Here is a 25,003-nt window from a genome sequence, read left to right as displayed (position 1 = left end):
TGAATTACCTTACTTATGGCTGGGAAACCTCTTGTGACAGGTGTGCCCTTGAGTAGACTTCAGGAACCCGCTTCTCTTCTTAAGATGTTTTCTTTTCCAAGTGTGCACACCTGTCGGTTATATACTTAGAAGTACTGCTCCTTCATAGCACAGTTATTTACCTAGTAAACATTCCTATAACTCGAATATTAATGTTTTCAAAGAAGTTATATAAAAATCATAAAGTTATTTCTCATTGCTTTAGCTCAGCAGATAAACCTAGGAAGTAAAAATAAAATCTTATATTTTCCTAAGTATAAAATGTTCCTACCATTAAAAATTATTGTGTTGCTATTATATAGTTGTTGCTATTCTTGTTTGAGCTGAAAATGAGAGGATGGAGTATATAAGATTTATGTCAGATTTTAAAAACTTCTTGGGTGCCTGGATGGTACAGTCGGTTGAGCATCAGACTCTCGGTTTTGGCTAAGGTCGTGCGTGATCTCAGGGTCATGAGTTTCAGTCCCTCGTCGGCCTCCTGCTCAGCATGGAGTCTGCTTGGGTTCTCTCTCTCTCTCTCTAAAATAAATAATAAATCTTTTTAAATTTTTTTTAATTTTTTTAAAGATTTTATTTATTTATTTGAGAGAGAGAGAGAGAGAATGAGAGAGAGAGAGAGAGCACATGAGAGGGGGGAGGGTCAGAGGGAGAAGCAGACTCCCCGCTGAGCAGGGAGCCCGACACGGGACTCTATCCCGGGACTCCAGGGTCATGACCTGAGCCGAAGGCAGTTGCTCAACCAACTGAGCCACCCAGGCACCCATAAATCTTTTTTTAAAAAAACCTTTTTTGACTGTTGTCTGTGGTATGAAATATATATATATTTTTGAAATTTAACAACTTGCAAAATCAAGATACCCTACCTCATACCATATGCAAAAATTAACTCAAATCCTGTCAACAATCTAAATGAAGGAGGTGAAACAGACCTCTTAGAGTAAAACACAGGGATAGATCTTCATAACCTTAGATTTGGCATAGATTCTTAGATACGACCCCAAAATCATGTGAACAAGAGAAAGATGAATCAGACTTGATCAAAATTAAAAACTTGTGCGTCGAAGGACATAATGAAGTGCAAAGACAACCTACAGAATGGGAGAAAATATTTGCAAATTACGTAAATGATTAGAATTTAATATCTAGACTATATAAGAAACTCCTAAAACTCAACAAAAGGATAACCCAATTTAAAAATGAGCAAAATATTTGAGTAGACATTTGTCCAGAGATATACCAAGATTAATAAATTAGCACATGAAAAAGTACTCAACATCTTTAGTCATTAGGGAAATGCAAATCAAAACCACAATGAGATACCACTTTACACCTAATAGGATGGCTATTAAAAAAAAAAGAAAAGAAGTATTGGTGAGGTTCTGAAGATATTGAAACCCTCCTATGCTCCTAATGGGAATGCAAAATGGTGCAGCTGCTGTGGAAAACAGTTTGGCAGTTCCTCAAAAAGCTAAACATAGAATTGCCATATGACCCAGCAGTTCCACTCCTAGCTGTATCTTTAAAAGAACTGAAAACAGAGACTCAGATACTTGTATACCAGTGTTTATTGCAGAATAACTCATAATAGCCAAAAGGTTGAAACTACCCAATTGTCAGTCAACAGATGAATGGATAAACAAAATGTGGTATATTCATACAATGGAATATCTTTCATTCCTAAAAAGGAATGGAGTTCTTATACTTGCTACAACATGGATAAACCTTGAAAATATGTTAACTTGAAAGAAGCCAGGCACAAAAGCACAAATACTGGATGGTTCCACTTATATGAACAATCTAGAACAGGAAGATTCATAGAGACAGAGGTATATAGGTTACCAGGTGCTGCAGGGTGGGAGGAGAGTGGGAAGTTACTGCTTTGGGTTAAAGAGTTTCTTTTTTTTTTTTTTATTTATTTGCGAGAGAGAGAATGAGAGACAGAGAGCATGAGAGGGAGGAGGGTCAGAGGGAGAAGCAGACTCCCTGCTGTGCAGGGAGCCTGATGTGGGACTGGATCCCGGGACTCCAGGATCATGACCTGAGCCGAAGGCAGTCGCTTAGCCAACTGAGCCACCCAGGCGCCCTGGGTTAAAGAGTTTCTGTTTGGGTGATAAAGAAGTTTTGGAAATAAAACGTGGTTATACAACATTGTGAATGTAATTAATGCTACTGAATTGTACACTTAATGGTTAAAATGACAAATTTTATTTTTAAATTTTAAATATATATATAAATATAAAAATAAAATTATATGTGTGTGTGTATAGACACACACACACATCTCCCCACAATAAAATTATGAAGAGTACAACTGTTGGGGAATTTTCTATAGATCTAGAAGTAATCTTAGCTTCAACATTTTCACTGTCATGTTGGATACAGAGCACACATAAAAAGGGAAGCCGTTGGGGACGCCTGGGTGGCTCAAACGGTTAGGCGTCTGCCTTTGGCTCCGGTCGTGATCCTGGGGTCCTGGGATCGAGTCCCACATCGGGCTCCCTGCTGCGCGGGGAGTCTGCTTCTCCCTCTGCCTGCTGCTCCCCCTGCTTGTGCGCACACTCTCTGTCTCTGGCAAATAAATGAATAAAATATTTTTTTTTAAAGGGAAGCCATTCAGTATAATATAGGGTTTATTAACCTTAAAAATAAAACTGAGTTATTTTACTAGCAAAAATGGGTTTATTAGGGAATAGCAGAGGCTTGCGATTAAGGACAAGCAAGCTGGGCAAGTCCAGAGAACAGAAGAGAGGATCTCTCTTTTATGGAGGGAAGGAGGTATTGGGAAGGACTATAAACTAAGAGTCCGAAACTGAGAGTTTGTAGTATAGAGGCTTTTCATTGGCTGAGTTATGACTGTCTCTCATTGGCTGGGCTGTTTACTGGCAAGAAGAAAACCTTCTGGCCAGGGTAGTCAAGTAGTACTTGTTCTGTCTCCAATTGACTAGTGGTAGGGCGTGAGGGCTCCCCCTTCTGGCCTTCTGACTGCATTTAAAATGAGGTTAATTACCCAGAAAGTAAATGTAGGAAATTAAAACAAGTAAGTCACCAATAATTTTATTTAAATCTTAGGCATGTTATGTATGTATGTATGTATGTATATGAAACAAAAATGTCATGAAACAATGTTTATGTACAGTCTGAAGAACACTGATCTACTTCCTACCAGCTCTTAATTCCTTCTGTTTCTTCTTATGTTACAGTTGGTTCTAGAAATAGTTTTAGGTTTGCATTTACATAAGGAAGCTATAGCATGGTGAGTATTTGATAGGCATCTTATCTCTTTTACTAGCAGCAAAACCTCCGCTTTACAGGTGAAGATCCTGAAATTCAAAGAGGTAATTGATTGAAACAAGATCACATTTCTGATAGGGAGAGCAAGGATTTGAATCTCAACCTGTATGATCCTAGAGCCTTATTTCCCCTTTTACCTAGATTACTGATATAAAGCAGATTTCTTGGAAAATCTGCTTAACAATCGCACTCTCCATTTTAATTACATTTTAGGTATATGGTTAATCTTACTTATGAATATAAAAGAGCTATGATAGAGATTTTATTTTTCTTGCTAGACTTATTTCACATATTTTCAGGGTACTTTTCCTTGACCAAGATTTCAGAATAGGCTACTTTTGGGCGCCTGGGTGGCTCAGTTGGTTAAGCGACTGCCTTCGGCTCAGGTCATGATCCTGGAGTCCCGGGATCGAGTCCCGCATCGGGCTCCCTGTTCGGCAGGGAGTCTGCTTCTCCCTCGGACCTCTCCCCCCTCTCATGTGCTTGCTCTCTCTCATTCTCTCTCTCTCAAATAAATAAATAAAATCTTAAAAAAAAAAAAAAAAGAATAGGCTACTTTTGAGAGTAGCCTTTCAAATTTTTGCCATGTGTAAATGTGCCCAATTTTTTTTTTTTTTTAAAGATTTTATTTATTTATTTGACAGAGAGAGACACAGCAAGAGAGGGAACACAAGCAGGGGGAGTGGGAGAGGGTGAAGCAGGCTTCCTGCTGAGCAGGGAGCCCAATGCGGGGCTCGATCCCAGGACCCTGGGACCATGACCTGAGCCGAAGGCAGACGCTTAACCGACTGAGCCACCCAGGCACCCCCTAAATGTGCCCAATTTTTAAGTTAATTGAGATTTCAGCTGCCTGTCCCTCTAATCCTGAGCTCCTTTAGCAGGAGTTATAGTATCTTATTTATCCTGGTGTCAAGCACAAAGTCTGGGACACAGTACATTCCTGATAAAATGTGCAATGAGCTAATTAATTAATATATGCTTACACTCTGTCAGTTGGAGTTTTGGTATTCTTTTGATTTTTAAAACCATGTTGCTTGAGAAATCTTGCCATTGAAATATTTCCTGTATATATTTTAAGGAATTAAACATCCATTCTATTTTTTTTAAGATTTTTTATTTATTTATTTGAGACAGAGAGAATGAGAAATAGAGAGCATGAGAGGGAAGAGGGTCAGAGGGAGAAGCAGACTCCCTGCTGAGCAGGGAGCCTGATGTGGGACTCGATCCTGGGACTCCAGGATCATGACCTGAGCCGAAGGCAGTTGCCCAACTAACTGAGCCACCCAGGCCCCCTAAACATCCATTCTATACAAGTCTTAATGCATTCTTATAGACATACCCAGATATTCCATAATAATAGTAAATTCTCTCAATAATTATAGCAGAGAACATTGACACAGTAAATATTTATTGAGTGACCACTATCAGCAAGACCCTGTACTTGGTAGGTACTATAGAAAATAGAAAGAAGAATCAGATTTTGTATTTGCTTTCAAAAATCTTGTAGTTTTACAGGGTGCCCACTTCAAATGAAATTATGTGACAGTTATATTGTAAATAGTAAAACCATATATTAATCATGAAACTTACTGCTTTTGTAAGGTGCACATGCACTAAGCAACCTGAATCTGCCTTTCTTAAGTAGCTTAGCTCAAGCTTCAACCCCTTTCCTTTGAATTGTTGGAAAATAGGCTTTAGTGGGTCTCCTAGACGTCAGACTCTATTATCCTGTCTGTCTTGCACAGTGCAACAGAACTGTTTTTTAATAGTGCTTCCAAATGCTTGTTGAGCCCCCATATTTATGAGCCATGACCTACTTTCACAGCCTTGCTTACTCCCTTCCCTCACGGCCTTGTCTGTGCCTACTCCTAAACCCAAGCACTCATGATCTAGAGCTCTAGGGCTTAGCAGAAAGAACTCCTCTCTTCACCTTCACATTGACAGGACATACCAGTATCACTCACATCCCCCTGGCTTTGCATATTCTGGTTTTTTTCTTCCTGAAATTCTTTTCACCTCCTTGTTTTGTAAAACCTATTCATCCTTCAGGTCCTAGCATGAAAGTCACCACTTAAATAAAACCTTACTCTTGAGTTGTTGCAGTTGATCTCCTTTTATGCATTGGCTGAATTAGGGTTTCTCTCCTCTCTGTTTTTGTAGTTGATAAATCTATCAGTTACTCAGTTTGTAGATAACTCACTGACTCGTTTTCCCCTGTAATTATATGTTTACGTCTCTCTTTCTGAATTCTGCACTTCTTAAAACAGAGACTGTTAATTCACCTTTCCCTTCCCAATATTTAGAATGTTCAGCAAATGTTCAGTTTAGCCCTGCAAGAAGAATATTACATACAAAACGGTTGGACATATTGAAATATTAGGTCAGGGAGACTTGGTGAGGTGTAATTTGAATATAAAGAATGGACCTAGATAGTTTATAGTTCTCATTCTAGCCTTTGTTCACAATTCTCTTGGTGACAGCTGACCTGATTGGTGTCCTAAAGGTATATTGATTTCACCGTAATAACTAAGAACTGTAAATAACTAAAATACTAAATACTATTACTCTCATTCCTTGGGTAAAGCACATAATTTCTGAGGATAAGAGTACATACATCTAAAGCTTCTGAGAATTGACTGTACTAATATTTTATTTATTTTTAGTTTTAAAGATTTTATTTGTCAGAGAGAGAGAAAGAGCACAAGCAGGGGGGAGTGGCAGGCTGAGGGAGTGGCAGGCTCCCCACTGAGCAAGGAGCACAATGCAGGACTGGATCCCAGGACCCTGGGATCATTACCTGAGCCAAAGGCAGACACACAACCGACTGAGCTGCCCAGGCGCCCCACCTGCGTTAATATTTTAAAGCAATAACAACAGTAGTTGGCACATAGTAAACATGCAATAAATGTTAGCTGTTACTATTATTCTAGTAAGAATTTTTAATGTTCTTAAAGGTGTGCTATGTTGGATGGTGGTTAACCGAAAAGAATTTTTTTTAATTAAGGTAAAAGCATTATTTTTGTGTTTCTTTCATTTATTCATCAGATATTTGTTTTGTATCTGCTGGCTCTCATACTTGTTACAAGCTAGGGGTATGAAGATGAGTTGACTTCTCAGAGCTCAGCTGTAAAATTCTTGACTCAGATTTTAAAAAGTTTGTATAAAGACTGTATGATCTAGTGGAAAGAACTCTGAACCAGGAGTCATAAGCTTCCAGTCTAAGCTCAGTCACTAACTTTGAGCGAGATACTTCTTAGATGTCATATATATCACCTCAACCTCATTAGGTACAAAACAGATCTCTTGTTAACTCCCTTCTCTTAGGTATTATCTTAGTACCTTCGTTTAAAGTACTTTCATCCTTCTATTTGTTCAGGCTAAGGAATGTAGATGTCACCTTTGTTTTTCCTTTCCAGTCACTGTCCACATCTGTTTTATCAAAAGTCCTGATGATTCTACCTCCAAAATACAGCTACTTCTTTCTGTTCCCACTACTGCCACCATAGTCCATGGCATCATTATCTCTTGCCTTAAAACTGGTTTCCAAGTTTCCATTTTATCCCCTTTACAATCCATTTACAGCAGCTATTTTTGAAACATGGAGCAGATTTTGTTATTCCCCCATTTAAAATCCTCCCGTGGCCTCCCATTATATTTGAAATAAAATCTTAACTCCTTACCCTGGCCTCCATAATTTTGCCCTTGCTTACCTCTTTAACCTTATCTTCTGCCACTTTCCCCTTTATTCTACTTAATTTATACTGATAATTTTTTCTGTTTTTCTAATATGCCAAATTTGAAGGGCTTTGTGCTAGCTTGTTTCTTCTGCCTGGAGCATTCCTACTTCAGATCTTCTTGTGGCTGATTTCTGTGTCTCAACTTTTTATATCAAATGTCCGCTTTTTTAATGAGGCCTTCTCTGAGCACCCAACCAGAATAATACACAAACTTTCTGTAGCACATCACTGTTTTATATTCAATATAGCATTTGTCTCTACATGGTATTTTCTTATTTTTACCTGTTGTACTATCTTTTAGAATATAAGCTCCATGATAGCAGGTTGCCTGTCTTCATCATTGTATCCCAGCTCCTTGACTAGTTTCTGCCATAGAGTAGGTACTCAGTAAATATTGGTGGAATCACCAGATAAATTAATCTCTTTATAAACCTAACATGTTTCTCAATTATAAAATATTTTCTTCTGAATGGTATCTGAAGAACCCTCCTCCCCCTAAGATAAATAAGGGCAGTGAAGACAGACTTTATTCACTAATTATTGTGGTAGGAGAAGGAGCCGAGCTCAATTCCAATTTGCCCAGAGGTGACTGGTATTTTAAAGGGAGACTAAGGGTTTCAGGAGTTGGAAATGAGGGACGAAAAGGGGGTTAGGGAAAGGAACATTTACAAAAAGTAAGTATGAGGGTTGGTCTGAAAGTTGGTCAGTCAACTTGATTAGGCCTTCTGTGCCTGCTAACTTTGAAAGATAAACTTTCTACCCTCCCACAGAGTCTTAAGAGGTCCTATCCTTCCTGATGATTACAAATCAAAGGAATGGCTTTCAAGTCCTTGAGAAAGACACTCTTATAGGAGATACATAGACATCTCAAAGGGACAGAGAGAAGTATACAATTGTAAGGTTTTGTTTGTTTATTTTTAAAGTAAATGGAAAAGGAAATTCAGGGACTTATATCAGGTGTTGCCTGGAACACACAATAAATTCTTTTGGAAACCTTGAGTTTTCTAGACAGGAACTCAAGGGGAGCAGAGTGGTCCCAGAGACAAGTCCTGAGGCTGCGAGAAACCATGTTAGAGTTTGATTTAGTCTCACTTTTTTTTTTTTTTTTTAAGATTTTATTTATTCATTTGAGAGAGAGAGCATGAGTTGGGGGAGGATTTAGTCTCTTAATTCAGGGGTTTGGATGTTCATGCTGAGGGTTTTTGCAGTTCTCTGCTCCACCCCATCCCTCCCCTTTTTAATGCCCCCCATCCTGCCCCCCCCTTTTTTGAAGATTTTATTTATTTGACAGAGAGAGACACAGCGAGAGAGGGAACATAAGCAGGGGGAGTGGGAGAGGGAGAAGCAGGCCTCCCGCTGAGCAGAGGGCCCGATGTGGGGCTCGATCCCAGGACCCTGGGATCATGACCTGAGCCGAAGGCAGACGCTTAACAACTGAGCCACCCAGGCACCCCTTTCATCCTGCCCCCTTTTAATGCTTTATGTTCTATGTTGTCAAAAAGAGAAGGATTATATGTCTCCAAGATTAATGTGTCAGTGATCTCACTGAGATAAATTCCATGTATTTGCTGTATAGGTATGTGAAACCACCTTTCCTGTAAATATTGAGATGATGTGGACTTTTAAATCCCTCCATCCCATTTTCCATCCTCATCCTTGTTTGTCTCTGTGTAAGTTAGGAGGAAAAGACAGCCCCAGGGGTTATTGGAATGGCAGCAGGCAGGTGGCCAAGAGGCCTGAATGGCATTCAGCCTTGCAGGCACAGAACTTTGATTTCATGTGTATATCAGAAAGGCTGTGCCTTAGGCACCATACAGGGGGATACAACAGGATATGACCTCTCATTAATCAGATTAGAGAGAATCAGACATAAAACCAGTATTATGGAGTAATAGGATGATAAATATGAACATTATACAAAAACGTTCATGTTTTAGATACTGGATCATTCTCTAAAGAGAAATTGCATGCAAAACCAAATTATATTTGCAAGACTGTTTGATCAGAATCAAGTTGGAGCATGGGGAGTTAATATGAATTAATAATCTAATAAGGATCCTCTTGCTGCAAGTGATCCAGGCTGGCTGGGTCCGGGTCTCTCAGGATCAGCCAAGAGGGTCCTTGGCTTTTTTTTTTCTTTTTCCTTTTTTTCCCATCATATCACGTGCCCTCCTTAATACCCATCACCCAATTACCCCATCCCCCCCACCCACCTCCCCTCCAGCAGCTTGGCTTTGTGCAGGATAGAAATCAAATGTGAGCCAAGAGGAAGTGAGAGCAGAGTTTATTAAAGATGTAGAGAGAGTGAAGATACAGACAGAGCATCTGGGAGACTCAGGAAAAGAGAGTGAGTCTTGCTTGGGGTCTGGGTTTTTATTGAGGATTGTTGTCTGGTTCATGAGTCTTCTCAGGCATCCGGAAACAAAGATGAGTGTTTAGATGTTTCTCATAAGTCATTTATCACTGGTGCCAACCAGGTCTTGATGAGTCAGTGGTCTTGGAAAGCATTCATGTTGACCCTGCCTGGTTACTCCTTAGATGTTATCTACTGTGCTGGAAGACTTCCAAAGAAGTCATTACCTCCTTGACCTTTACAAGGAGGACATACATTATCTGTTCCGTAAGACGTGTAAGGTCGGGGTGTAGATCCTAGCAGGAATAGAGGCAGGAAAAAAAAAGCAGTTTTACAAGGGGTCCCTTCAGTTTTCGTGTCTCACAAGGATCCAAGAATAACTGTCATAGACAGTCTCATAGACACAGCTAGTTTCTGACACTCTAGGCAAACACTGGCCCATGGGCCAAATCTGGCCTGCTGTCTACTTATATATGGCTTGAAAACTAAGAGTGGTTTTAACATATTTAAATGGTTTGGAGAATGGTTGACATATGAAAATTACATGAAATTCACATTTCCTTTCCCATAACTAAAGTGGTATTGGAACACAGCCAAGTTTATTCATTTATATATTTTCTGTGGTTGCTTTTTGTGCTACAACAGCAGAGTTAAGTAGTTGAAAAGAGACCGTATGGTCTGCAAAGCCTAAATTATTTCCTGTTTGGCCCTTAACAGGAAAAGTTTGCTGACCCCTAGTGTAGATTTATATAGTCCTGCGTAATTATTTGTCATTTACAGTATTCATTTTTTTTTTTTTTTTACAGTCTTTACTTTGTGATAGCAATAGGTTATGGCTGTTTGGGCAAATATGATAATAAGTTTCAAGGTTTATTTTTCCATAAATGGCACAATAATATGTCTACATTGCCTTATTAAAGAAACAAAATGAATAGCATATTCATCTCTGAATATCAGCACAAGAATTTTGCACCCTAAGCTATAAATAAGGAAGGTCAGTAAATTGAAGGTAAGTAGTGTGAGGCAGAGAGGCCCCTATCTTAATTATCTGTTTATCTACCCCCTTTCACTTTCACTTTTCTCCCCTTTCACGTGATAAAAGATATTTTTTTTTCTTTTTTAAGATTTTATTTATTTGAGAGTGAGAGTGAGTGAGAGAGAGAGAGAGCACGAGAGGGGTAAGGGTCAGAGGGAGAAGCAGACTGCCGGCTGAGCAGGGAGCCCAATGCGGGACTCGATCCTGGGACTCCGGGATCATGACCTGAGCCGAGGGCAGACGCTTAACCTACTGAGCCAGCCAGGCGCCCGATAAAAGATAATTAAGAGTTGTTCATTTGTATTTGATACCTGACTACATGAGCCATTGGCTGTGCCTTGGTACTTGAGTTATCAAGCAGGCTCCAGTTGGAGCTGTGTCATTCTCAGCCCCTCTCAGATGCTGAACTTGAGCTTCCCTACACTCAGATTTAGCTTTTAAGATTGTCAACCAACATCTTCTTCTTTTAGGGGTGTGGTATACAACAGAACACTCAGGAGGTGCTTCATCCAAGTCAAAAGCTGGGTTGTACATTCTTGATTATCCCTCTGGGGTTTTTTTTGAGATATTAGTCACATATCATGAAATGTACCCTTTTAAAATATACAATTCAGTGTTTTTTAGTATATTCACAAGGATGTGCAGTTATCACCACTATCTTAATTCTAGAACATTTATCACTCTGAAAAGAAATCTGCTCATTAGCAATCATTCCTTATTCCTCCCTCTACCTTCCCCCTGGCAACTACTAGTAAGTAAACTTTTAGTCTGTATGTGTTTGACTGTTGTGTAAGTTTCATATACATAGAGCCATACAATATGTAACCTTTTGTATGTGGTTTCATTCACTGGGCATGTTTTTTATGTTTATCCAAACTGTAGAATGTATCACTACTTCATTCCTTTTTATAGCTATATAAAATTCCACTGTATGGATATTCCACATTTATTTATCCATTTATCAGTTGATGATATTTGGGTTGTTTCCACTTTTTAGCTGTTATAAAAAATGCTACTTTGAACGTTATACGGGTTTTTCCTGTATAAATACCTAGAAATGGAATTGCTAAGTCACATGGTAACTCAATGTTAACATTTTGAGGAACTGCTTAGCTTTTTTAGGAAGCAGCTGCACCATTTTATATTCCCATCAACAACCTGTGCATTTCAGTCTCTCCACATCCTCACCAACATTTACTACTATTTTACTTTTTTTTTTTTTTTTAAAGATTTATCTTTGTTTGAAAGAGCGCGAGCATGCAAGCATGGGGAATGGGAGAGGGAGAGAATCTCCAGCAGACTCCCCACTGAGCTGAGCACGGAGCCCAGTGTGGGGCTGGATCTCAGGACCCTGAGATCACTGAGCCACCCAGACGCCCCTTATTTTTCTTTTTTGATTACAGCTATCCTTATGGATATGAAGTAGTATTCCATTGTGGTTTTGATTTGCATTTCCTTAATGACTAATGATGATTGTATTTTCCTGTGCTTGTTGGCCATTTGTATATATTCTTTGGCAAAATATCATTCAAATTCTGACCTTTTAGCTTTTGATATAATTACTTTAGGGTCCTCCCTGTGTAATAGTCCCCAAATTTCCTTTTCCTTTGTATATCAATTTTTTTTCCTCTCTACAATATATAGTGCTGTCAGCCAGACATACGGTATTCCAGAGAATGGAGAGCTTATTCTTCCTTTGTGCCTTTGAAGATCTCCCATTATGTTGTCATACTGCTTTCCTTGTTACTTTCTTTTTCTGTCCTAACAATGATCTCGTATGATTTTATTATATAGTTGGTAAAAAAAGATGACACTGGTTCTGAACAGGAAAAGGGTGACATTTCTAGGAGGGGAGGGCCAGCCTGGTCTTATTCTTAGGTCAGTGTGGTTATATAAGCAGTTCCACTTGCCTGCTTGGGTTTCTCCTGCCTGCTATCTAGTTAATTGCCCAAGCTCCCAAGTGATCTTGTCCCTTGGTTGGTTCTTCTCCCTTGACCTTCATTATACTCTTTGCCCCTTGGATTAGAACAAAGAGCATGAAGTTGCTAGACACTTGGTATCATTTTTCATGCCTATTTCATAACATTTAAGATGAATATTATTACTGCTCCCCTTTTAGGGCTGAAGAAACTGGCTCGCAGAGGTCATACAACCCATGGCATTTCTCCTGATTAGTCCTTATTATTGAGTGGAATGGTTATCCACATCTTCTTTCCTCAGATTGTTACAGTGGCTCTGGTTTGCCTGAAATTCTTGTGTAGGGAGAGAAACCTAGAAATTTAAGTTATTGCCACATTATAGATGGTCTCAAATGACAAGCAATGGGATCTTTACCCATAAAAAGGAGGACATTGAATTGGAGAGTGGCTTTATTAAAAATGTGCCTACAGGAGGGGGGAAAGATGGCGGAGGAGTAGGGGACCCTATTGCAACTGGTCCCCGGAATTGAGTTGGATATCTACCAGACCACTCTGAGCACCCACGAAACCAGCCTGAGATGTAAGAAGATCTGGATCTCTACAAACAGAATATCGCAGGCGGTTGGTTTTGAGGTACAAAGCGGGGAGCCGTGATTCTGCGGGCAGATATCGGAGGATAAATGGCAGCGGGCGGGTGCCTGGACGTAGGGATCCTACACGGCCGGTGAGTGACAGCCTGGCATGCTGCGGACAGGGCACAGACTCGCAGACCGGTAGCGTCGGGAAAGGACTTTAGGGCAGCCCCCGGGGTGGAAAACCAGACCGGCGGGGCCGCCTGCACGCGAACCGCAGCCCCCCGGGCAGAGTGACGGTCGCGCGCACGCGAACTGCAGCCTCCGAGACGGAAACCCGGTGCACCGGGGTCCCACCGGTGAACTGCAACCCCCGGAGTGGAAACCCCGAACGGAGGAGTCGTGCACACGCGAACTGCAGTCCCCGGGACAGAACCCAAAGTGGCGGAGTCGCCTGCGAACTGGGAGCGGCTGGTGGTTTTAGAAGCACAAAGGATAGAGACATGCCCCGACCTGGAGGCAGGACCGGGAGCGCTGCGGAGGGGCGCACAACCCAGGTCACTGCAGTTTATAGCAGCACGGACAGAAATGGAGACGGTGTGGTCTGGAGAGCTCACTGAAGAACAGACTGTGGTCTCTCTGCTCTGAGGCAGAGGGTTGGAAACGGTCTCTTCTGCTCTGACTCGCGGAAGAGACGCAGAAAGCCACCAGGGGAAGGTGCCAGAGAACAAAAGCCCCAGAGACTGATTCCCACTGAGCCCATCCCCCGCCACAGGGACGCAGGGCAACTCCGCCCAAACAGGGTGGCCTGAGTAACAGCGTGGCAGGCCCCTCCCCCAGAAGACAGGCTGGGAAAACAAGAGGCCAGCAACCCTAAGGTCCCAAGAAAACAGGTGCATCTTGCTTGGGTTCTGGTCAATAATTTGGACTCTATACATTCCCTCAAACACCCATCAACAGAATGACTAGGAGGAGGAGCCCCCAAAACAGAAAAGACTCAGAGATTATGACTTATGCTGCATATTTACAAATGGATGCAGATATAACCAAGATGTCGGAGATGGAATTCAGGCTAGCAGTTGTGAAGACAATGGCTAGAATGGAGAAATCAATTAATGGCAACATAGAGTCTCTAAGGGCAGAAATAAAAGGTGAATTGGCAGAACTTTAAAATATTATCAATGAGATCCAATCCAATCTAGATAATCTAACAGCTAGGGTAACTGAGACAGAAGAGAGAATAAGCGATCTGGAAGACAGTATAATAGATAAAAAGGGAAAAGAGGAGGCCAGGGAAAAACAACTCAGAATCCATGAAAATAGAATCACAGAAATAAGTGACACCATGAGGCGTTCCAGTGTCAGAATAATTGGAATCCCGGAGGGAGTGGAGACAGAGAGAGGGCTAGAAGATGTATTTGAGCAAATTGTAGCTGATAACTTCCCTAATCTGGGGAATGAAACAAACATTCGAGTCCTAGAGGCAGAGAGGACCCCTCCTAAGATCAAGGAAAACAGGCCAACACCCCGGCATGTTATAGTAAAACTTGCAAATCTTAGAACCAAGGAAACCATCTTAAGGGCAGTTAAGGGGAAGAGATTCCTTACGTACAGAGGGAGGAACATCAGAATAATGTCAGACCTATCCACAGAGACCTGGCAAGCCAGAAAGGCCTGGCAAGACATATTCAGGGTACTAAATGAGAAGAACATGCAGCCAAGAATACTTTATCCGGCAAGGCTTTCATTTAGAATGGATGGAGAGATGCAGAGCTTCCACGACCAGCAGAAGTTGAAAGAATATGTGACCAGTAAGCCGGCCCTGCAAGAAATATTAAGGGGGGTTCTATAAAAGGAGAAAGACCCCAAGAGTGATCTACAACAGAAATTTACAGGGACAATCTATAAAAACAAGGTCTTCACAGGCAACATGATGACAATTAATTCATATCTTTCAATAATCACTCTCAACATGAATGGCCTAAACGCTCCCATAAAACGGCACAGGGTTGCAGATTGGATAAAAAGACAGGACCCATCCATATGCTGTCTACAAGAGACTCATTTTTGAACCTAAACATACATCCAGACTGAAAGTGGAGATCTATCTTCCATGCCAGCGGACCTCAAAAGAAAGCTGGGGTAGCAATTCTTATATCAGACAAATTAGATTTTAAACTAAAGTCTGTAATAAGAGACACAGAAGGACACTATATCATTCTTAAAGGGTCTATCCAACAAGAAGATCTAACAATTGTAAATATCTATGCCCCCAACATGGGAGCAGCATCTACATAAGCCGACTGTTAACCGAAATAAAGAGTCATATTGATAACAATACGTTAATTGTAGGAGACCTCAGTACTCCACTCTCAGCAATGGACAGATCATCTAAGCAGAAAATCAACAAGGAAACAAGAGCTTTGAATGATTCATTGGACCAGATGGACCTCATAGATAATTACAGAACATTCCACCCTAAAACAACAGAATACTCATTCTTCTCCAGCGCACATGGAACTTTCTCCAGAACAGACCACATACTGGGTCACAAATCAGGTCTCAACTGATACCAAAAGATTGAGATTATTCCCTGCATATTCTCAGACCACAATGCTCTAAAACTGGAACTCAGTCACAAGAAAAAATTTGGCAGAAATTCAAACACTTGGAAGCTAAAGACCACTCTGCCCAAGAATGTTTGGGTCAACCAAGAAATCAAAGAAGAACTTAAACAATTCATGGAAATCAATGAGAACGAAAACACATCGGTCCAAAACCTATGGGATACTACAAAGGCGGTCCTAAGGGGGAAATACATAGCCATCCAAGCCTCACTCAAAAAAATAGAAAAATCCTGAATTCACCAACTAACTCTACACCTTAAAGAACTAGAGAAAAAGCAACAAACGACACCTAAGCCATGCATTAGAAGAGAAATAATTAAAATTAGAGCAGAAATCAATGAATTAGAAACCAGAAACACAGTAGATCAGATCAATGAAACTAGAAGTTGGTTCTTTGAAAGAATTACTAAGATTGATAAACCACTGGCCAGGCTTATCCAAAAGAAGAGAGAAAGGACCCAAATTAATAAAATTATGAATGAAAGGGGAGAGATCACGACTAACACCAAGGAAATAGAAACAATTATTAGAAATTATTATCAACAACTATAGGCCAATAAACTGAGCAATCTGGGTGAAATGGAGGCCTTCCTAGCAACCTATAAGCTGCCAAGACTGAAACAGGAAGAAATTGACAACCTGAATAGGCCAATAACCAGGAATGAGATTGAAGCAGTGATCAAAAACCTCCCAAAAAACAAGAGTCCAGGGTCTGATGGATTCCCTGGGGAATTCTACCAAACATTCAAAGAAGAAATAATACCTATTCTACTGAAGCTGTTTCAAAAAATAGAAACAGAAGGAAAACTTCCAAACTCATTCTATGAGGCCAGCATTACCTTAATCCCAAAACCAGGCAAAGACCCCATCAAAAAGGAGAATTTCAGACCAATATCCCTGATGAATATGGATTCCAAAATCCTCAACAAAATCCTAGCTAATAGGATCTAACAATACATTAAAAGGATCATCCACCACGACCAAGTGGGATTTATCCCCGGGATGCAAGGGTGGTTCAACATTCGCAAATCAATCAATGTGATAGAACACATTAATAAGAGGAGGGAGAAGAACCATATGGTCCTCTCAATTGATGCAGAAAAAGCATTTGACAAAATACAACATCCTTTCCTGATTAAAACTCTCCAGAGTATAGGGATAGAGGGAACATTCCTCAAGCTCATAAAATCCATCTATGAAAAACCCACAGCGAATATCATCCTCAATGGGGAAAAGCTGAGAGCCTTTCCCTTAAGATCAGGAATACGTCCAGGGTGCCCACTCTCACCACTGTTGTTCACCATAGTACTAGAAGTCCTAGCAACAGCAATCAGACAACAAAAAGAAATAAAAGGTATTCAAATTGGCAAAGAAGAAGTCAAACTCTCTCTTTTCGCAGACGACATGATACTTTATGTGGAAAACCCAAAAGACTCCACCCCCAAATTACTAGAACTCATCCAGCAATTCAGTAATGTGGCAGGATACAAAATCAATGCACAGAAATCAGTTGCTTTCTTATACACTAACAACGCAACCGTAGAAAGAGAAATTAAAGAAACGATTCCATTTACAATAACACCAAAAACCATAAGATACTTCGCAATAAACCTAACCAAAGAGGTAAAGGATCTATACTCTAGGAACTACAAGACACTCATGAAAGAAATTGAAGAAGACACAAAAAGATGGAAAAATATTCCATGCTCATGGATCGGAAGAATAAACATTGTTAAAATGTCTATGCTACCCAGAGCAATCTATACCTTCAACACCATCCTGATCAAAATTCCAATGACATTTTTCAAAGTGCTGGAACAAACAATCCTAAAATTTGTATGGAATCAGAAAAGACCCCGAATCACCAAGGAGATGTTGAAAAAGAAAAACAAAGCTGGGGGCATCACGTTGCCCGATTTCAAGCTGTATTACAAATCAGTGATCACCAAGACAGCATGGTACTGGCACAAAAACAGACATACAGACCAATGGAACAGAATAGAGAACCCAGATATGGACCCTCAACTCTATGGTCAAATAATCTTTGACAAAGCAGGAAAAAACATGCAATGGAAAAAAGACAGTCTCTTCAATAAATGGTGCTGGGAAAATTGGACAGCCACATGCAGAACCATTCTCTAACACCATTCACAAAGATAAACTCAAAGTGGATGAAAGACCTCAATGTGAGACAGGAATCCATCAAAATCCTACAGGAGAACATAGGCAGTAACCTCTTTGACATCGGCCACAGCAACTTCTTTCAAGATACATCTCCAAAAGCTAGTGAAACAAAAGCAAAAATGAACTTTTGGGACTTCATCAAGATAAAATCTTCTGCACAGCAAAGGAAACAGTCAACAAAACAAAGAGGCAACCCACAGAATGGGAGAAGATATTTGCAAATGACACTACAGATAAAGGACTGGTATCCAAAATCTATAAAGAACTTCTCAAACTCAACACCCAAAAAACAAATAATCAAGTCAAAAAGTGGGCAGAAGAGATGAACAGACAGTTCTTTGAAGAAGACATACAAATGGCTAACAGACACATGAAAAAAATGTTCATCATCATTAGCCATCAGGGAAATCCAAATCAAAACCACACTGAGATACCACCTTACACCAGTTAGAATGGCCAAAATGGACAGGGAAAGAAACAACAAATGTTGGAGAGGTTGTGGAGAAAGGGGAACCCTCTTACACTGTTGGTGGGAATATGAGTTGGTACAGCCACTTTGGAAAACAGTGTGGAGGTTCCTCAAAAATTTAAAAATAGAGCTACCCTATGACCCAGCAATTGCATTCCTGGGTATTTACCCCAAAGACACAGATGTAGTGAAAAGAAGGGCCATGTGCACCTCAATGTTCATAGCAGCAATGTCCGCAATAGCCAAACTGTGGAAAGAGCCGAGATGCCCTTCAACAGATGAATGGATAAAGAAGATGTGGTCCATATATACAATGGAATATTACTCAGCCATCAGAAAAGATGAATACCCAACTTTTACATCAACATGGATGGGACTGGAGGAGATTATGCTAAGCGAAATAAGTCAAGCAGAGAAAGTCAGTTATCATATGGTTTCACTTATTTGTGGAACATAAGGAATAGCATGGAGGACATTAGGAGAAGGAAGGGAAAAATGGGCGGGGGGGGATTGGAGGGAGAGATGAACCATGAGAGACTATGGACTCTGAGAAACAAATAGGGTTTTAGAGGGGAGGAGGGAGGGGGGATTGGTTAGCCCGGTGATGGGTATTAAGGAGGGCACATACTGCATGGAGCACTGGGTGTTATATGAAAACAATGGATCGTGGATCACTACATCAAAAACTAATGATGTATTGTATGGTGACTAACAACATAACATAATAAAATTAAAAAAAAAAAAATGTGCCTACAGGAGCACCTGGGTAGCTCAGTCAGCCAAGCGTCCTACTCTTGATTTTGGCTCGGATCGTGATCTTGGGGTTATGGGATTGAGCCCCGCATTAATCTCTGCACTCAGCGCAGAGTCTGCTTGTCCTTCTCCCTCTGCTTCCCCCACCCCCGCTCACTCTCTCGCAAATAAATAAATAAAATAAAATCTTTTTAAAAATGTGCCTATAATTTGGCATGCTTTTTGAATGCTACCTCTCTTCTAGGCATGGAGATAAATCAACTATTGTCCTCAAGGAACTTCTAGGCCATTTGGAAGGGGAATTAGATAATTTTTGCATTTGGGAAAATGTGTATAAAATGCTTGAGAGAGGAGGAGACAGCTATAGAGATCACTGCTTAACTTAAATTCAGATATTAGTTAAGTAGTAAACATTTCTGGTGTATTTGAGGATGGATTTGGCTTGAAGTGTATTTGTTATAAACTCGTTCCATTGTAAATATGTATAAACAAGAACAGTTAACATAATTGTACAGTAAAATACCAATGTAAATAGGAATTGCTTTTATGTATTAAAATCCTAACTTTGTTTGACAGATATGCCAAGAGTTTAATAGCACCTGGGCATGGGAGATGGAGAAGAAGGGCTATCTTGAAATGAGTGTTGAATGCAAACTAGCACTCCTAAAGGTAATGAATTTATTATCTTTTACAATTATTTTAATTAATTCACCAAGAGTCGTTTCAAGAATAATGTCATCTAAAAGCTTTAATAGAAAGAATCATTGAAAATTTTCTACATAAGAAAATTTGGGAGACTAGTACACAGTGCTTTTGAGATATGATTTTTGTGTCATTGATAATATTAAACCTGTAAATTTAAGTAATACTAAAGTGTTAACTTGAAATAATATCTTTTTAAATTGCTTATTCTAAACAGGTTGTACAAAAGTGGGGAGAGGATAGTGAAAGATGGATAAACTACACACATTTTTTCTGCTCCCATCCCTGAATCAGTTCTATGGTTAAACATACCACATTTACATGATAGAGAAACATTTATGGGTTATTTTAACCCATGTTATGACTATTTTCCAGTACCTCTGCGAGTGTCAGTTTGATGACAATCTCAAATTCAAGAACATTATCAATGAGGAGGATGCTGATACCATGCGTCTCCAACCAATTGGCCGAGACAAAGATGGCCTCATGTACTGGTACCAGTTGGATCAAGATCACAATGTCAGAATGTACATAGAAGAACAGGATGATCAAGATGGCTCTTCATGGAAATGCATTGTCAGGTATCTTTTGTTGGCATCTTTTCACATTTATTTGTGTGTTTCTTTAATCTCTTCACTGCAAGAATATAATCTCTGAGGCTAGGGTAGTCCTTTTTTTGTGGGGTTGGAGAATTGCCAGGACCTAGCCTAGTGCCCAGCACAATATCCATAGTGGGCACTTAATTATTTCTCAAACAAATAAATATATTTAGCATGGTGGTCCATATCAGCACATGTACCTTATACTTCAGGAAGCTGGAATCTGACAAATAGTAAGGCACCAATAATATGCACAGAAAAACCCATCATTAGACAGAAATACAAGAAAAGCATTGTTTGGTTCTTAACTAGCTACAGTTTTCTATTAGGTATTATTTATTTATTTCTAATTGTTTTAATTTGGCCAGTTCATTTTCGCACTTTAGTATATTTTTTAATCTTTACTGTGCATATATTTCTTTATTGGGGTTCTGAAGAAATCTGAGGAATATTGTGCCCTTTTTTTTTAATTTTTTAATTTTTTTTTTAATTTTTTATTATGTTAATCCCCATACATTACATCATTAGTTTTAGATGTAGTGTTCCATGATTCATTGTTTGTGCATAACACCCAGTGCTCCATGCAGAACGTGCCCTCTTTAATACCCATCACCAGGCTAACCCATCCTCCCAACCCCCTCCCCTCTAGAACCCTGTTTTTTTTCAGAGTCCATCGTCTCTCATGGTTCGTCTACCCCTCCGCTTTCCCCCCTTCATTCTTCCCCTCCCGCTATCTTTTTTTTTCTTAACATATATTGCATTATTTGTTTCAGAGGTACAGATCTGAGATTCAACAGTCTTGCACAATTCACAGCGCTTACCAGAGCACATATCCTCCCCAGTGTCTATCACCCAGTCACCCCATCCCTCCCACCCCACCCCCCCACTCCAGCAACCCTCAGTTTGTTTCCTGAGATTAAGAATTCCTCATATCAGTGAGGTCATATGATACATGTCTTTCTCTGTTTGACTTATTTCGCTCAGCATAATACCCTCCAGTTCCATCCACATCGTTGCAAATGGCAAGATCTCATTCCTTCTGATGGCTGCATAATATTCCATTGTATATATATACCACATCTTCTTTATCCATTCGTCTGTCAATGGACATCTTGGCTCTTTCCACAGTTTGGCTATTGTGGGCATTGCTGCTAGAAACATCGGGGTGCACGTACCCTTTCGGATCCCTACTTTTGTATCTTTGGGGTAAATACCCAGTAGTGCAATTGCTGGATCGTATGGTAGCTCTATTTTCAACTTTTTGAGGAACCTCCATACTGTTTTCCAGAGTGGCTGCACCAACTTGCATTCCCACCAACAGTGTAGGAGGGTTCCCCTTTCTCCGCATCCCCGCCAACATCTGTCATTTCCTGACTTGTTAATTTTAGCCATTCTGACTGGTGTGAGGTGATATCTCATTGAGGTTTTGATTTGGATTTCCCTGATGCCAAGCGATGTTGAGCACTTTTTCATGTGTCTGTTGGCCATTTGGATGTCTTCTTTGGAAAAATGTCTGTTCATGTCTTCTGCCCATTTCTTGATTGGATTCTTTGTTCTTTGGGTGTTGAGTTTGATAAGTTCTTTATAGATTTTGGATACTAGCCCTTTGTCTGATAGGTCATTTGCAAATATCTTCTCCCATTCTGTCGGTTGTCTTTTGGTTTTGTTGACTGTTTCCTTTGCTTTGCAAAAGCTTTTTATCTTGATGAAGTCCCACTAGTTCATTTTTGCCCTTGCTTCCCTTGCCTTTGGCGATGTTTCTAGGAAGAGGTTGCTGCGGCTGGGGTCGAAGAGGTTGCTGCGGCTGGGGTCGAAGAGGTTGCTGCCTGTGTTTTCCTCTAGGATTTTGATGGACTCCTGTCTCACATTGAGGTCTTTCAACCATTTGGAGTCTATTTTTGTGTGTGGTGTAAGGAAATGGTCCAGTTTCATTCTTCTGCATGTGGCTGTCCAATTTTCCCAGCACCATTTGTTAAAGAGACTATCTTTTTTCCATTGGACATTCTTTCCTGCTTTGTCAAAGATGAGTTGACCATAGAGTTGAGGGTCCATTTCTGGGCTCTCTATTCTGTTCCATTGATCTATGTGTCTGTTTTTGTGCCAGTACCATGCTGTCTTGATGATGACAGCTTTGTAATAGAGCTTGAAGTCTGGAATTGTGATGCCGCCAGCTTTGCTTTTCTTTTTCAACATTCCTCTGGCTATGCGGGGTCTTTTCTGGTTCCATACAAATTTTAGGATGATTTGTTCCATTTCTTTGAAAAAAGTGGATGGTATTTTGATGGGGATTGTAGTGAATGTGTAGATTGCTCTAGGTAGCATTGACATCTTCACAATATTTGTTCTTCGAATCCATGAGCATGGAACGTTTTTCCATTTCTTTGTGTCTTCCTCAGTTTCTTTCATGAGTATTTTGTAGTTTTCTGAGTACAGATCCTTTGCCTCTTTGGTTAAATTTATTCCTAGGTATCTTATGGTTTTAGGTGCAATTGTAAATGGGATCGACTCCTTAATTTCTCTTTCTTCTGTCTTGTTGTTGGTGTATAGGAATGCCACTGACTTCTGTGCATTGATTTTCTATCCTGCCACTTTACTGAATTCCTGTATGAGTTCTAGCAGTTTTGGGGTGGAGTCTTTTGGGTTTTCCACATAAAGTATCATATCATCTGCAAAGAGTGAGAGTTTGACTTCTTCTTTGCCAATTTGGATGCCTTTGATTTCTTTTTGTTGTCTAATTGCTGTGGCTAGGACTTCTAATACTATGTTGAATAGCAGTGGTGATAGTGGACATCCCTGCCGCGTTCCATGCCCCTTTTTTGACATAGTACTTCTTTAAAAAAAAAATCTTGGTTACTTATTTGTATTTTTTTTTTTTTTTTAGTTTTATTTTTAAGTAATCTCTGTACCCAATGGGGGCTCGAACCCACAACCCTGACATCAAGAGTTGTATATTCTAACAACTGAGCCAGCCCCTCTTATTTGTATTGATAGATACATTTGAGTGGAAACATTTCATGTAAAACCTTAAAATAAAACTTTATTTTTTAATCATTAAGTGACACTAGGATCATTATTCAGATTCATTGTGTCTCTGGGGCACCTGGTTGGCTCAGTTGGTTAAGCCTCTGACTCTTGATTTCAGCTCAGGTCATGATCTTGGGGTCATGGAATCCAGCCCTGCCTTCACCTCCTCACTCAGCAGGGAGTCTGCTGGAGAATTCTCTCTCTGTCTGCCCCCCCCCCCCCCCCCCCGCTCTTGTATGCTCTCTCTCTCTTTCAAATATATAAATCTTAAAAAGAGGAATCTCTGTGTCTCAATTTTTATTTTTGCCATGTAATTACTTAGAATTTATTTCATTAATACCCACAGTTTATATTAATTTGGAAATGATCAGGATCTATAAATAAATCTATTACTAAAATACGGAAAACTAGTGAATATATAACTGGCTTATGAAAAACTCCTTGACTTCAACTCAGCCTCTGATTTTGGTCATTTTCAGTTTTAGCAGATTTTTGTTAGTGATTATTTATTAATGTTTTGAAGAGATAATCTGGAAATTTGAATATTTATGTGTGTCAGGGAATCTCAACTTTCATGCCTTAAGAATAAATATGAGGGGCGCCTCGGTGGCTCAGTCGGTTAAGTGTCTGCCTTCAGCTCGGGTCATGATTGGGATCGAGCTCCATGTGGGGCTCCCTGCTCAGTGGGGAGTCTGCTTCTCCCTCTCCCTTTGCCCCTCCCCCTGCTTTTGCACTCGCTCTCTCGCTCTCAAATAAATAAATAAAATCTTTAAAAAAAAAAAAGAAGAAATGTGGATTTAATGAGTTTATAGGGGAGTGTTTTATAAGCACCCTTTAATCATACTATAATATGGTTCTCCATATAGTTAATTTACTAAGTTAGCAAAGTAGTCCTGAAATGAAATTCACTTACCATCTCTCCCTATGAATACATACATTGAATGAAGTTCTGTTCATGATGTCTCACCCTTTTACTGTTTCCTGTATCAACCTTGCATAGTTGTTTAAGTGATATTCTCTCCTACTTTATAGATGAAGAAAATATGACAGAGAAAAATAATTATAATTATTACTGATCAGTCATAATGCTTAAAACAATTTCTAATGTACAGTGTTTTAATTAGATCATACCCTAATGGATGATGTGAGAGAAGTGTTTAGGTGATGTGTTTAACGTTAACTGTGCTTAAATCTGGGTTCCTCTGTTTACCATCTGAAGGCAGATTGCTTAATTTCTTTGATATTCTCTTTCCTGCACTTTAAAATGAGGATGATAGTAAAGTTATTGTGAGGAATATATACATTTATATTGTATATCGACTTGTGTAATTAAGCACTATGCTGAGAAATTGTGGTTATACTAATGAATATAGTACGGCTCTGGGATCTGTAGATGAGTTTCAGGCACCTGTGGAAATGCCTTTTATTGTAAATAGTAGCTCTTAGTTTTATTTAATATGTATATTTTCTGGGGAAGTACCATTGTTTTCCACAAATTCTCAATTTGGTCTGTTTATGCTTCATATACTTGACATATTCTGTGACACGGCATTTCAGTTACCTTTAAATTGACGCAATAGTACTACTTTTGACAAATGTGGGGAACTGTCTTTTCCATATAAGTCTTTTATTTTTGTGAACGTTGAATGTGAAAAGCATTGTGTTATTTTTGGCGATGTGTTATTCTTGCCTGTTGCC

The 25,003-nt window shown here is 39.8% G+C and overlaps 1 protein-coding gene across 1 annotated transcript in view; it reads left to right on the top strand.

Moving 5' to 3' along the window:
* The window catches only part of RSF1 (remodeling and spacing factor 1), a 165,430-nt gene that overhangs the window by 75,356 nt on the left and 65,071 nt on the right, over window positions 1–25,003 (top strand). The window contains exons 3-4 of the mRNA XM_021704606.1: window positions 19,557–19,649; window positions 20,058–20,263. Of these exons, the coding sequence (XP_021560281.1) occupies window positions 19,557–19,649; window positions 20,058–20,263 (299 nt within the window). The remainder of the gene's footprint in view (window positions 1–19,556; window positions 19,650–20,057; window positions 20,264–25,003) is intronic.

This window comes from Neomonachus schauinslandi, chromosome 11, assembly GCF_002201575.2.
Source record: "Neomonachus schauinslandi chromosome 11, ASM220157v2, whole genome shotgun sequence".
Classification (NCBI taxonomy): Eukaryota; Metazoa; Chordata; class Mammalia; order Carnivora; family Phocidae; genus Neomonachus; species Neomonachus schauinslandi.
This window is presented reverse-complemented; position numbering and strand designations above follow the sequence as displayed.